This window comes from Heptranchias perlo, chromosome 4, assembly GCF_035084215.1.
Source record: "Heptranchias perlo isolate sHepPer1 chromosome 4, sHepPer1.hap1, whole genome shotgun sequence".
Taxonomy (NCBI): Eukaryota; Metazoa; Chordata; class Chondrichthyes; order Hexanchiformes; family Hexanchidae; genus Heptranchias; species Heptranchias perlo.
The window spans coordinates 25,665,930-25,681,246 of record NC_090328.1 but is presented as its reverse complement, the minus strand read 5'-3'; the positions used below and the strand labels follow the sequence as shown (position 1 = coordinate 25,681,246).

Below are 15,317 nucleotides of genomic sequence, written 5' to 3'. Positions count from 1 at the left end.
CAAAAACAACCTTCGACCATCACCCTCTGCCTTCTGCCACTAAGCCAGTTTTGTATCCAAAGTGCCAAGGCACCCTGGATTCCATGGGCTCGTACCTTCTTGACCAGTCTCCTGTGGGGGACTTTATCGAAGGCCTTACTGAAATCCATGTATACCACATCCACTGCGTTACCCTCATCCACACGCCGAGTCACCCCCTCAAAAAATTCAATCAAATTAGTCAGACATGATCTTCCCTTGACAAAGCCATGTTGACTATCCCTAATTAATCCTTGCTTCTCCAAGTGGAGACTAATTTTGTCCTTCAGAATTTTTTCCAATAATTTTCCTACCACTGATGTTAGGCTCACTGGCCTGTAGTTCCCCGGTTTTTCCCTACTCCCCTTCTTGAATAATGGTATTACATTAGCGGTTCTCCAGTCCTCTGGCACATCCCCTGTGGCCAGAGAGGTTCTGAATATATGTGTTAGAGCCCCCACAATCTCCTCCTTTGCCTCACACAGTAGCCTGGGATACATTTCGTCCGGGCCTGGGGATTTATCCATTTTTAGGCCTGCTAAAACCGCCAATACCTCCTCCCGATCGATGTTAATATGTTCGAGTATATCACAGTCCCCCTGCCGTATTTCTATGTCTACATCGTCCTTCTCCACAGTGAGAACAGATGCAAAAAATTCATTTAGAACCCCTCCTACATCTGCCGGCTCCACACACAGATTGCCATTTTTGTCCCTAATGGGCCCTATTTTTTCCCTAGTCATCCTCTTACCCTTAATATACTTATAAAACATCTTAGGATTTTCCTTTATTTTGCTCGCCAGTGTTATTTCATGGCCCCTCCTTGATCTCCTAATTTCTTTTTTAAGTATCCCCCTGCACTTTTTGTACTCCTCTAGGGCTTCCTCCGTCTTTAGCCTTTTGTATCTGCCAAAAGCCCTCCTTTTTTTCCTAATCCATTCTCGTATATCCCCTGACATCCAAGGTTCCCTGGAGTTCTTGGAACCACCCTTGACCTTTACGGGAACATGTTGCCATTGTATGGTCTCAATCTCCCTTCTGAAAGACTCCCTTTGCTCCGATGCGGATTTTCCTACAAGCAGCTGATCCCAGTCCATTTTGGCCAGATCCTGCCTTATCCTATTAAAATCGGCCTTCCCCCAATTTAGAACCTTTATTTCCGGCCCCTCCCTGTCCTTTTCCATGACCACCTTAAATCTCACCGAATTATGGTCACTGTCACCAAAGTGCTCACCTACTAGCACTTCTTCCACTTGGCCGGCCACATTCCCTAGAATTAGGTCCAGCACCGCCCCCTCTCTTGTAGGACTTTCTACATGCTGGCTCAAAAAGCTCTCCTGGATGCACGTTAAGAATTTTGTACCCTCTCAGCCTTTTACACTCTGAGTATCCCAGTTAATATTGGGGAAGTTGAAATCCCCCACTATTATTACCCTATTATTTGCACAATTTTCTGAGATTTGCCTACATATCTGTTCCTCTATCTCCCCGTGACTGTTTGGGGGCCTATAGTGCACTCCCATCAAAGTGCTTGCCCCCTTTTTGTTTTTAAGCTCCACCCATATGGCCTCATTAGAGGAACCTGCTAATATATCATCCCTCCTTATGGCAGTAATTGATTCTTTAATTAATATTGCGACCCCCCCTCCTCTTATACCTCCCCCTCTGTCTCGCCTGAAGATTCTGTACCCCGGAATATTGAGCTGCCAGTCTTGCCCCTCCCTCAACCATGTCTCTGTGACAGCAACAATATCATACTCCCATGTGTTTATCAACACCTTCAGTTCATCCACCTTATTCGCAAGACTCCTTGCATTAAAATAGATGCCATCCAGCCTTGCCCTCACATATTTGCCCTGTCTTCCAAGCTGACTTGTTTTTTTCTCTATATTTGGCTGCACATCACCCCCTATTGTAGCTCCACTCTGTATCCCATCCCCCTGCCAACCCCCCCCAACAGTGCTAGCAAACCTCCCCGCAAGGATATTTGTCCCGCTCTGGTTCAGGTGCAACCCGTCCGACTTGTACAAGTCCCACCTTCCCCAGAAGCGGGCCCAGTGATCCAGGAAACTGAAACCCTCCCTCCTGCACCAACTCTTTAGCCACGCATTCATCTGTTCTATCCTCCTATTTCTATACTCACTAGCCCGTGGCACTGGGAGTAATCCAGAGATTACAACCTTTGAGGTCCTGCTCTTTAATCTGCTACCTAGCTCCCTAAATTCTTGATGCAGGACCTCATCTCCCTTCCTACCTATGTCGTTGGTCCCAATGTGGACCACGACCTCTGCCTGCTCACCCTCCCCCTTGAGAATGCCTTGTAGCCGCTCAGTGACATCCATGACCCTGGCACCAGAGAGGCAACAAACCATCCTGGAGTCACGTTTACGGCCACAGAAACGCCTGTCTGTTCCCCTTACGATAGAATCCCCTACCACTATAGCTCTTCCACTCTTTTTCCTCCCAGCCTGTGCAGCAGAGCTACCCCTGGTGCCAGGAAGTTGGCTGCTGCTGCCTTCCCCTGATAAGTCATCCCCCTCAACAATATCCAAAGCGGTATATTTGTTTGAGAGGGGGATGGCCACAGGAGACCCCTGCACTGCCTGCCTGCTCCTCTTACTCTGCCTGGTGGTCACCCAATTACTTCCTGCCTGTACAACCTTTACCTGCGGTGTGACCATCTCACTAAACGTGCTATCCACGACGTTCTCAGCATCGCGAATGCTCCTTAATGAATCCATCCGCAGCTCCAGTGCCGCAATGCGGTTTGTCAGTAGCTGCAGCTGGATACGTTTCCCGCACACATGGTCGTCAGGGACACTGGAAGGGTCCCTGATTTCCCACATGGAGCAGGAAGAGCATAACACGGGGCTGGGCTGTCCTGACATGACTTACCCTTTAACTAATTAATTCAAATTAAATGAATCCCACCAATTTCACTTCAATTAAAAAGGTATACTCAAGGGCCCTTGCTGAACAGCAGTCCCCTACTACACAACAGAGACCCGAGAATCCACAAACTCTAACCTTAGACAAATTCAGCAGGAAAATACTCACCAGCCAATCACTTACCTCTTCCTTGGTGACGTCCCACTTGGATTACTTTTTGCTTCTTATTTATCTTAGGTCCAGGAGTTAAGTCCCTGTGATGTCCACTATCTCTCTCTTGACGTCGTCTCTACGTCCCTGACGTAGTCTCTATGTCCCTGACGTAGGGTTCCTACTTCCGCGATGGTTAGTCTTCGCACACAAACTGGCACCAAACCTTCAATTCTTCAGTTTTAACTTCAAGCCCTCAGATAATGAATCAGTCCGAGCCCGCATGCAGCAAGACCTGGACAACATCCAGGCTTGGGCTGTTAAGTGGCAAGTAACATTCGCGCCAGATAAGTGCCAGGCAGTGACCATCTCCAACAAGACAGAGTCTAACCACCTCCCCTTGACATTCAACAGCATTACCATCAACAAATCCCCCACCATCAACATCCTGGGGGTCACCATTGACCAGAAACTTAACTGGACCAGCCACATAAATACTGTGGCTACAAGAGCAGGTCAGAAGCTGGGTATTCTGCGGCGAGTGACTCGCCTCCTGACTCCCCAAAGCCTTTCCCCATCTACAAGGAACAAGTCAGGAGTGTGATGGAATACTCTCCACTTGCCTGGATGAGTGCAGCTCCAACAACACTCATGCAGCTCGACACCATCCAGGACAAAGCAGCCAGCTTGATTGGAACCCCATCCACTACCCTAGACATTCACTCCCTTCACCACCGGCACACCATGGCTGCAGTGTGTACAATGCACAGGATGCACTGCAGCAACTCCCAAACCCACGACCTCTACCACCTAGAAGGACAAGGGCAGCAGGCACATGGGAACAACACCACCTGCACATTCCCCTCCAAGTCACACACCATCCAGACTTGGAAATATATCGCCGTTCCTTCATCGTCGCTGAATCAAAATCCTGGAGCTCCCTTCCTAACAGCACTGTGGGAGAACCTTCATCACACGGACTGCAGCGGTTCAAGAAGGCAGCTCACCACCACCTTCTCAAGGGTAATTAGGGATGGGCAATAAACGCTGGCCTTGCCAGCGACGCCCACATCTCATGAACGAATAAAAAAAAACATGAAAAGGGAAAATTTGCAGGGCTTTGGGGAAAGAGCAGGGGAGTGGGACTAATTGGATAGTTCTTTCAAAGAGCCAGCACAGACATGATGGTGAATGGCCTCCTTTTGTGCTCATAGAATCAGAAAATTTACGGCACAGAAGGAGGCTTTCTACCCATCGTGTCCACGCCGGCTGAGAAATGAGCCACCCAGCCTAATCCCACTTTCCCGCATTTGGTCCGTTGCCCTGCAGGTCACGGCTCTTCAGGTGCACATCCAGGTATTGTTTAAATGAGTTGAGGGTTTCTGCCTCTACCACCCTCTCAGGCAGTGAGTTCTAGACCCCCACCACCCTCTGGGTGAAAAGATTTTTCCTCATTTTCGCTCTAATCCTTCGACCAATCACTTTAAATCTATGCCCCCTGGTTATTAACACCTCCACTGAGGGAAATTGGTCCTTCCTATCCACTCTATCTGGGCCCCTCATAATTTTGTACACCTCAATCAAATCACCCCTCAGCCTCCTCGTTCTAAGGAAAACAACCCCAGCCCATCCAATCTCATCATAGCTAAAATTCTCCAGTCCTGGCAACATCCTCGTAAATCTCCTCTGCACCCTCACCAGTGCAATTACATCCTTCCTGTAATGTGATGACCAGAACTGTGCACAGTACTCAAGCTGTGGCCTAACTAGTGTTTTATACAGTTCCAGCATAACATCCCTGCTTTTATATTCTATGCCTCGGCTAATAAAGGAAAGCATTCCATATGCCTTCTTAACCACCTTATCTACCTGTCCTGCTACCTTCAGGGATCTGTGGACATGCACTCCAAGGTTCCTCTCTTCCTCTACACCCCTCAGTATCCTCCCATTTATTGTGTATTCCCTTGCCTTGTTTGCTCTCCCAAATGCATTACCACACACTTCTCTGGATTGAAATCCATTTGCCACTTTTCTGCTCATCTGACCAATCCATTGATATCTTCCTGCAGTCTACAGCTTTCCTCCTCATTATCAACCACACGGCCTATCTTTGTGTCATCCGCAAATATCTTAATCGTGCCCCCTACGTTTAAGTCCAAATCGTTAATGTATACCACAAAAAGCAAAGGACCTAGTACCGAGCCCTGCGGCACCCCACTGGAAACAGTCTTCCAGTCGCAAAAACACCCGTCGATCATTACCCTTTGCTTTCTGTCACTGAGCCAATTTTGGATCCAATTTGCCACATTCCCTTGGACCTTTACTTTTTTGACCAATCTGCCATGTGAGACCTTTTCAAAAGCCTTGCTAAAATCCAGGTAGACTACATCAATTGTGCTACCCTCATCGATCCTCCTTGTCACCTCCTCGAAAAATTCAATCAAGTTAGTCAGACACGACCTCCCCTTAACAAATCCATGCTGACTGTCCTTGATTAGTCCGTGCCTTTCTAAGTGACAGTTTATCCTGTCCCTCAGGATTGATTCCAATAATTTGCCCACCATCGAGGTTAGGCTGACTGGCCTGTAATTACTCGGTCTATCCTTCGCTCCCTTTTTAAACAACAGTACAACGTTAGCAGTCCTCCAAACCTCCGGCACTACGCCTGTATCCAGTGAAGTTTGGAAAATGATTGTTAAAACCTCCATTATTTCCTCCCTGGTTTCTTTTAACAGCCTGGGATACATTTCATCCGGCCCTGGTGATTTATCCACTTTCAAAGATGCTAATCCCTTTAATACATCCTCTCTCACTATGTTTATCCCATCCAATATTTCACACTCCTCCTCCTTAACTTCAATCCCTGCATCAACCCTCTCCTTTGTGAAGACAGATGCAAAGTATTCATTAAGAACCATACCCACATCTTCCACCTCCACACACAGTTTACCTTTTTGGACTCTAATAGGCCCTTCTCTTTCCTTAGTTATCCTCTTGCTCTTAATGTATTTATAAAACATCTTTAGGTTTTCTTTGATTTTACCTGCTGATATTTTTTCAAGCACTCTTTTTGCTTTCCTAATTTCCTTTTTAACTTCACCCCTGCATTTTGTATAATACTACGGAAAGCTTAGAGGAGTGAGTTCCTGGTGTCTATCACAGGCCTTATTTTTCTGCCTTATCTTAGCCTGAATGCTTCTTGACATCCAGGGGGCTCTAGATCTGGCAGCCCCTCCCTTTTTGTTTGTGGGAACATGTTTACCCTGAACCCCTTGGAATCACCCCTTTGAATGTCTCCCACTGCTCTGACACTGATTTACCTTCAAGTAGCTGTTTCCAGTTTACTTCTGCTAAATCACTTCTCAGTTTAGTAAAATTGGCCTTTCCCCAATTGAAAACTTTAACTCCTGCTCTGTCTTTGTCCTTTTCCATAACTATACTAAAACAGACTGTATTATGATCACTACCACCAAAATGCTCTCCCACTGCTACTTCTTCCACCTGCCCCTCTTCATTTCCTAGAACTAAATCCAGAACTGCCCCCCTCTCGTATGTCTTGCTATATACTGGCTAAAAAAATTCTCATGTTTGCAATTTAAGAATTCTGCACCCTCTATCCCATTCACTCTGTTTGTATCCCAGTTAATATTAAGGTAATTGAAATCCCCTACTATTACTGCCCGATTGTTTTTCCACTTCAGAAATTTGCCTTCATATTTGCTACTCTATCTCCCTCTAACTGTTTGGGGGTCTATAGTACACTCCCAGTAGTGTGACTGCCCCTTTTTTGTTCTTTAGCTCAACCCATAAGGCCCCATTTGATGCTCTTTCTAAAATATCATCCCTCGTCACAACTGTAATTGTTTCCTTAACCAAAATTGCTACCTCTCTCCTTTTTTATCCCCCTCTCTTTCGTGTCTGAAAACCCTGTAACCAGGAACGTTGAGCTGCCAATCCTGCCCCTCTTTAAGCCATGTTTCTGTAATAGTTAAGATATCATATTGCCACGTGTCTCAGCTCATCTGCCTTATTTCCTATACTCCTGGCATTGAGGTTGTTGGTTGTTTATTTTCTCACCTTCGTTCCCTCTGCCTTCCAGACTCGCTCACTAATTTTCTGCCTTCCATTTCCAGTTGACTTTATCCCATCTGAATCCACACTCAGGTTCCCATCCCCCTGCCAAGCTGGTTTAAACCCTTCCCAATGGCACAAGCAAACCTCCCTGCAAGGATATTGGTCCTGGCCCTGTTGAGGTGCAACAGGTCCCACCTCCCCCAGAATCAGTCCCAATGCCCAGGAATCTAAAGCTCTCCTCCTTGCACCACCTTTGCAGCCTCGCATTCATCTGCTCTGTCCTCCTATTTCTATTCTCACTAGCGCGTGGCACTGGGAATAATCCGAAGATTACTACCTTTGAGGTCCTGCTTTTCAATCTTTTTCCTAACTCCTTGAACTCTGCCTGCAGGACCTCATCCCTCTTTCTACCTGTGTTGTTGGTCCCGATATGGACCATGACCTCTGGCTGTCACCCCCCCCCCACCCCCAGGATGCTCTGCAGTTGCTCAGTGACATCCATGACCCAGGGAGGCAACATACTATCCTGGAATCACGCCTGCGGCTGCAGAAATGCCTGTCTGCTCCCCTAACTATGGAATCTCCTACCACTATTGCTCTCCTGACCTCTATGGTCTATGATTAAATCGGATTTTCTTTTGCAGACAATAACTTAAGATACTAACAATGCATTCACATGCCATCTTTTGCACCAGCGTGGCATGTAAACAGGCTCGATGGCAGATCAAATCAATTTGCAAACTCGACCGCCTACCCTCAGCACTTGGTGGTTTTAGAGAACTGCAGACCTCAGACTGCAGTCAGCAAGGCTCGCGAGTAAAAACTGTTACTAATCACTGAAACCATTGTTCGAATGGTTGTGCCTCCAGGGACAAAAAGGTAAAAATAATTTTAATGCCTCCTATATTTACTTGTTTGGTGTTAATGATATTATGACAACATTATGCATTGTCAAAACAAATCACGACAAACTCAGGTAGGGTTTTGACAGCCAGTGCGAATGGGACCTCCAAACCTAAAACAAACTTGGGAGCAACATGTCGCGAGTTGCAACAGTGGAGTCGGAATGCGCCCTTTAAAGTGATGCTGTCATACAACTTGGCTACATAGTTTGAAAAGTTTTTCAAGTCACAAGATAATTAAAGGGATAATAAATGGCAGCCCTAACAAACGTTTTAGTAATGCAAGAAACCCCAGACAGATATTTTTCCATATGCTACATTCACATATTTGCCAAAGGCCAAACATTATTACAGATGGACTTTGGAAATCCAGACCCCTGACTTTGATCTGGTTTTTTTTGCTTAAGTTGCTTATTGAAAAAATAGTAAGACTATCACTGCTGTAATGAACAGACATCTTTCCATGCTGAAAACCATTTATTTTTTTGTGATATGCAAATGCATAAGTATAAATATTTTTTTCATTACGATACAACAGTTATAACATTCACAAAGCTCTGTGGTGGAAAAACAAAACACAGAAGCTGCAAACATTTTTTTTATTGCACAGTTCTGACAGCATATTTCAAATCGTTGCTTTAAGCATCAGTCCAACTATAGCGAGTACTCCAAGCCGACAGGTACAGCACACACCTACTTCACCTGCGCCATAACAGAACACAACAAACCAGATCCCACACAGCCCAACATTCTTCACATGTTCAACAGTTTGTTGGTACATTATTACCAAAACATAAATTCATACATATACAAGCAAAAGACCCGTGAGGTTTCAAAAATGCCACACATAGATTTGACAAAAGTAACATTGCCATATAGAGTTATTTACACCTCTGATACATTTGTAAACAAGTGTTTAATATGCTTTAAAACTAGCTAAGAGCACAGATTTTTTTTAGAAGGCTGTAGAATGGGAGATAACTCCTTTACAGGGACTTTTCTCTACCAAATAGTACATAACTAAGTCTTCTCAGCACTATGATGCGATCTGACCCAACCTGTGCATTCCTGCTTATTTCAATCAAAACAAACACTAAATCCCATTTTTCTACACAGAAACAGATAAATAAAGGCTTAGCAAAATTAATTTTAAAAAAGCCAATTCCATTCAGCACTGAGTGGCTCCAATGGGTCCCCACTTTTTAAACAAAAAACCCATAAACTTCTTTTTGTAGTTAATCATATGTACAGTTCCTCCTTACAAATGAAATGTTATTTGAAATGTACAGAGCTACTCAATGCATTCAAACGGAATGTAAATTTTAGCTTTACCTGCTAAAAACAGCAAGCTTTTCCATAACCACACAATGTTCCATTTATATAGCAACTTTTACTGAATGCCACTAAGGGTGCTTTCATGTGAAAAATTGTTACAGATGAAATAACACCACCACTTTTTAACCACACAATGAACATTTTATTCATGTTACCACAGAGAACAAGAAGTGTTTTACATGTCTTTCTGGTTAAATTATGCCCGCAAATGTTTTGTTTCCCAATCTGCACAAGTCATTTATTACATCATATCTACATAAAAGATCTTTCTGCACCCAATATTTCAGACATTCAGGTGATCTTGTATAAATACCAGGACATTTCTATTGGTCATTATAAACAAAGCAATTGGGGGGGGGGGGCAGGGGGTGGAGGGGGCAAGAAAACAACATTTAACCTGTGAAAGTACCAAACCAAAGGCTTTATTTACTGAGAAACAGGATTCTGCCATGCTTATGAATTAGTAAAAGTGCTGTTGTCAGTTTATTTATGCCTTTCGTTACTTTGCCCTCACTTTCACCACACTGGAACCCTCCATTTTGATCTGCTATGAATTCTTAGGTTGCCTGTCCTGTAATGCTTCCTTGGAGCATCGTTTTTGGTTGCCTGTGTCCACTTCTGGATGTGTACTACAAGGAGGAGAACGGTGTTGCACGGAGGACAACTTTGGTGGATCTTTCCAAGTGTTCCCTTTCTTCACAGTACAGGACTGTGAATAACTAACTTGCTTATTCTCCTTGAAGTCCATGGTGTCTTTTCGCTCAGTAGATGGACACATTTCTGAACTTGCGCTTTGAGTTTTCGAAGTTGCAGATCCGAGACTGCATTCAGTCTCGCAGGTTCTATCCTTTATCGAATGTCTTGAACTGTTTTCATTTGTCTCAGGCTTTCCACCTACCGGCCCGGCCTCGACTGATAAACGACCCATAAGCAAGCTTTGAGAAACATTCTTTGTTTCATCTGCCTTGCCACAGAGACCATCAAGCATGTTGCTTTTTGAAAGGGAAGATTGAGCATTATTATTGGGGCTGGGTTTCTGGCGTAACGTACTCTTTGCTGATGAGCTCTGCTGTTCGTGTCTTGTAGGTAAACATGTCTCTATCTTTGATGTACTCGGACCGGACAAGAAAGCAATATCAAGGGTACCTTCCAGTGGCTTTAGACACAAAATAGATCTACCATCCATTTTACATTCAGTCATTTGCCACGTAACACTCTCAGTCATTAAACTTAGCTGTGGTTTATCTAAAGCAACTTGTGCCATTCCAGTTACTATCTTGGAACAGTCGGATGGGGTTAAACTCAAATTACTCGGAGCTGTACACACAGTACTTGCTGATGTATTGTTTTTCTTGACAAATGAAGATTCCTCTTTGTTCAGGGATATTAGTGTATTTGGCTGAGTGTTACGGGCAGATGAAATCATTTCACTTCTGAACATTTCCGATGAACCCTTACCATTATTAGTTCCTCTGTAACATTTTTTGCTTCCTAAAAGTTCCGTATTTGAAGTCTTGGCTTCCAACTTTTCACGAATATTTGACTCTTTAGTGTGTTTTCCAGTCCATTCTACATCACCTTCCTTTCCACATAACTTCTCCATCTTTAGGGAAGCCATGGATGGTTGTGCAAGTTTCTCAGAGTTCAATGTACCAGGAGTTGACGTGCAACTTCCAACCTCTAAATCAGGACGTGCAGTTTGCAACACTGATGGGATGTCACCATGAACACTGGAGCTTGTACTTGCCTTGTTGTAAGAAGGTAACAGTGGGCCACTTGCTGTGATGCTTTGTTCATCTGAACTTTGCATTTTAATTTCATTATACTTAGTATCTTCAGCAACTTCCAAATTAAACTCACCTACCTCTACAGTCACTTGAGCTATATTTTCATGTCCAGCATTTGGTTCTTGTATAGCAGTTTGTTTTTGAAGAGATTCTCGTCTTACATTCCAGTTATTTTTCTTCTTTACAACTATCGCCTTTAGTTTCTCTTTATCAACCTCATCAAGTGACTCCTGTCTTCCCACCTTTCTTGCTACAGGACGCTTAAGACAGCCCTGCTCCACATGCCTAACTTTGGTGATGGACGGCGTTTCAAATGCATTCTCTTCTAAACTATGTAGACACAAATCTCTTTGTAAAGACTCTTTCCTTCCTTCTGCTAGAGATGTTTCCAGGCTATGCTTACGAGCACACAATTGTTTCTTGTCGGAAGTGTAAGACGGAGCAAGTTTTTCAGCAGACTGCACTCTCTTTAATAATGGTGACCTTGGAGGCTCGGCACTTTTAGGCCGAACCATGTGCCTTAAAATAGTTGGTGGCGAGTGCATCTTAGCCGGAAAAGTCTGTGCCAGTTTGGAACTTCCAACTGAGTGTCCAAGCAAGGGTGATGGTGACCTCTGTGGTGACGTTGGTTGGGGTGTAGGAGAAGGGGTTCGTGCCAGGGGAGATAGAGGGATACTACCAGCTGATTTACGTCTCCCCGATCTATATCTTTGTCCACCTAGCTTTGAACCCAATCCATGAAGTGTACTTGGTCTAATATGACCAGAGCCAGCAGGGGAATTTGGAGCACTTGAGCTGGGGGAACTGCTTTGTGAGGAATTTGTGCCTGTTAAAACATAAAACATTTCACAGTTGTTAGTTTGTCAACTGTATCCCCAATCTATGAACCTCAGTTTGTACATTTTACATTGTTGAGAAAAAGACACTTCATCACCTTACTAGACTTGCCACTATACTTGCAGCCGACAAGATTTGAATATTGTGGTATAACATTCTGGGAATGACAAGACTATGTAGTATCGAACTACGGCTAATAAAAAGATAAATTATTGAAATCTACTGCGTGAGAAATCTCAGGAGCTAAAATATGATTCCAACCACCATGTACGATTCAAAGCATTAAGTTGACATAAAAGGTTCATTCTAAGGGCCCACTGAAGTTCAATGGGTGAATGTACTGTGGTATTGAGACAGGAGATCACAAACATCCTGTGTTCAATCCCTGGTCTGTCAGGATGTTAGCATATGGCATATAGGGCAAAAATAGGAGTACTACAATTTGCCTCAATACCACTGGGCAAGAAAGATGAAAAACTTGCTAGGGTCCCTTCTGCAGGTTGCGATCCAGTGGCCTCTACTGGAAAGTGCATGCATGTGGATGCTGGGCAAGGACAGTGTTGAACTCAAATGAGATGTCCTGAGGTCAAATAGGTGTCTTTGTCCAGACTCACATATTAGGCACTGTATACGCCTGTGGAACTTTACTACAGCATGAGTCTGAACCATCATGAGAAGTGGGGAAAAAGAGGAGAAAATTGGGAGACTCAGTCTGTTAGATTCTTTCCTGAATCTATTCTACATTTGCCGAGCACCAAATGTATTTACAGTCAAATTTCATTATTAAGATACGAGGACCAGCATAATCAATTAATGGCTAGCATAAAGGTCAGGGGTGTAGTTTTTACATTGGTGTGGCCGCTATACTGGACTTTATGGTAACTCTTATTTTTACTCATTATAACGATGGAGATTTTGCTAGGTTCAGGAGAAATTCATTATAACAAGAAAGTACAATGATAGTTTGGTATAATGAAATTTGACAGTACGACTTATCTTGGAATAAGCCTGTCTATTATTGACAAAATTTATTCAAAATTGTTTTAGAAAACCGAAGAACAGTGGGTGCTCATTTTCTAGATTTTTCACGTCACTTGTACCAAGATGTTATTAAGTTAACAACATCTCTCAGTTGTGTAATCCTAACTGTGAACTGGTCATAACACTTGATGGCCTCACTGATTTTAGAATGTTGCAGTCTCACTAGAAGATAACGTTGCAAAAAAAAAATGCAAATACATTCTCAGAATCAGAGAACTTATGAAAGGACTACAGCAATCTCACAAGCAAGCTGAAAACTTACCAGATTGAAAATCAGGGGCTGAACGGAAGCTTTGTGTCGGTGACCTGGGAGATAAGCTATGTGTGGGCGACCCAGGCATACTGTCGCTAGATGAGAGCGAACGGTTCAACGAGGAGAAACTCCGGCTGGTATGAAGTATGACAGGCTGCTTCGCAAACTTTTTAAACAGTGATCGCCTTCTGCTCAGAAATAGTATGAGTTGTTACTGGTTAAATTTTGCATTCTTTACTTAAGATCCATCTTTATTTTAAGATTGCGACAAAGTGATCCATAAAACACAAAGTTACTAAAGAATGTGCTATGCAGAAACTGGAATAATCAGTATCAACAAGACTTCTGAGCTAGATGGAATACATCCCAGAGCTCTCAAAGAATTAGTGAACAAAATTAGTGAAGCTTTGGTTGATATTTTCAGAGCTCCATAAATACTGGAATAGCACTTGAGCACTGGGGGATGAAAAATCTAGTTTTAATATTCAAAAAAGGAGTATGGCATGAACTTGGTAATTATAAGCCATTCAGGCTAACAACTTTATCGGGGAAAAAATCGAGATCATTCTACAGGATATTATAAAGGGCACATATATCATAGGCAGCAGTCGGCATTGTTTTAAAGTAAAAAATTGTGCCTTACAAACCTATTGGAATTCTTTAGAAGATAACAAAGCTAGTGGACAGAGGGCAGCCTGGTAGATGTAGCTTATTCAGAATTTCGGCCAAGTACCTCATGCGAGACTAATAGGAAAGAATGTGGAACGTAGATGACAGATTGTCGAGACAGGTTAGGAATTAGCTTAACAACAAAAGAAATGCTTCGACTTGCAAAAATAATCAGTGGTATTATATTGGGAGTCCAGCTGTTCACAATATGGAAGAGGGTCTGGAGAAGTATTACATTTGCTGATGACATGTAGCTATGTGGACAGGTAACAAGCAGAAAGGCAATTAATTATCATTCAGTAAACATGGACCAATTATGTAGACGGGCTGAGATGCAGCAGATGGATTTTTTATGTGGACAAATGTAGAGCAACGCATATAGGAACCAGTAACAGTAAACATGTGTAGAACATGAAAGGGTTTCCACTGGCAGAGTGTGAAGAAACATTAGGAGTGATCACTGATCATAATCTGAAATCATATGGCCAGTGTGAGGGAGTAATCAATAAGGTAAATTGGGTATCTGTGAACCATTGGATTACACATCAGAACAATTCATACTGGCACTGCCAGATTAATAGGCCAATTCTGGAGTATGTTATGTAGTTTGGTCACCCTATTGGCGACTGGATACGACACAGATGCCATAGAAAAGATTCAGAAGAGTGACCAGGGTGATTAAAGGCTTTAGATACCAAGTTATGAAGAAAGCTGAAGCAACTAAACATATTTTCACTGGAGAAAACAAGAGTTGTTGGGGCACCTGAAACAGGTCTTTAAAATGCTGAGAGAGAGATATGGTTGAAGTAAGTAACCCTTTAGTCCTGTACAATGAGTATAACACTAAAAGGCAGGAGTACAAAATTCAAGTCTTGATCAAAGTTAGAATCCCAAAAAAGTATAGTGGACATGTGGAACAGACTCCCAGAGGTAGCAGTTGATTTGGAACCAACTGACACCTATAGAATGATTCTAGAATAGTCTGTTGAGAAAGGGGATTGATCTGGATCAATAACTTTTAAGAGGGTTTGAGATATTAATAGCTTGGTTTGATTCCCCTCCCCGTTCCCAGCGAGGATGGGGAGGGGTGGGGAAAGAGAATCTATGATAGAATAATATGAGGAGTGGGCTTAATAGGTTGAATGGCTTTTCTCACTCTGGGTTTTATGTTCTAATGTTTTTAAAAGTAGGGACATAGCAGGTACCTTTCTTGACCTTCCTTCTTTTTGGTTTTCTTACTCCGCCTCATCATTTTGCTCTTGTAGCTGGGTCTTCTTGCCGGACCAGTTCTGATTGATGTATTCTCAAACGGTGTGGTTGTGATAGCAACCTTGTTTCCACTCTTGTCACAATAAGTAGGAA

At 43.3% G+C, this 15,317-nt stretch overlaps 1 protein-coding gene across 11 annotated transcripts in view; it reads right to left on the bottom strand.

Moving 5' to 3' along the window:
* Window positions 1-8,491: 8,491 nt before the first annotated feature.
* Window positions 8,492-15,317, bottom strand: part of LOC137320789 (microtubule-associated serine/threonine-protein kinase 4-like) — a 372,901-nt gene continuing 366,075 nt past the window's right edge. For all 11 annotated transcript variants that reach the window (XM_067982619.1, XM_067982622.1, XM_067982621.1 and 8 more), the window contains 3 exons: window positions 15,161-15,297; window positions 13,296-13,474; window positions 8,492-11,981 (listed from right to left, as the gene is read on the bottom strand). In XM_067982619.1, the coding sequence (XP_067838720.1) occupies window positions 9,916-11,981; window positions 13,296-13,474; window positions 15,161-15,297 (2,382 nt within the window). In that variant the 3' untranslated portion in view covers window positions 8,492-9,915. The remainder of the gene's footprint in view (window positions 11,982-13,295; window positions 13,475-15,160; window positions 15,298-15,317) is intronic.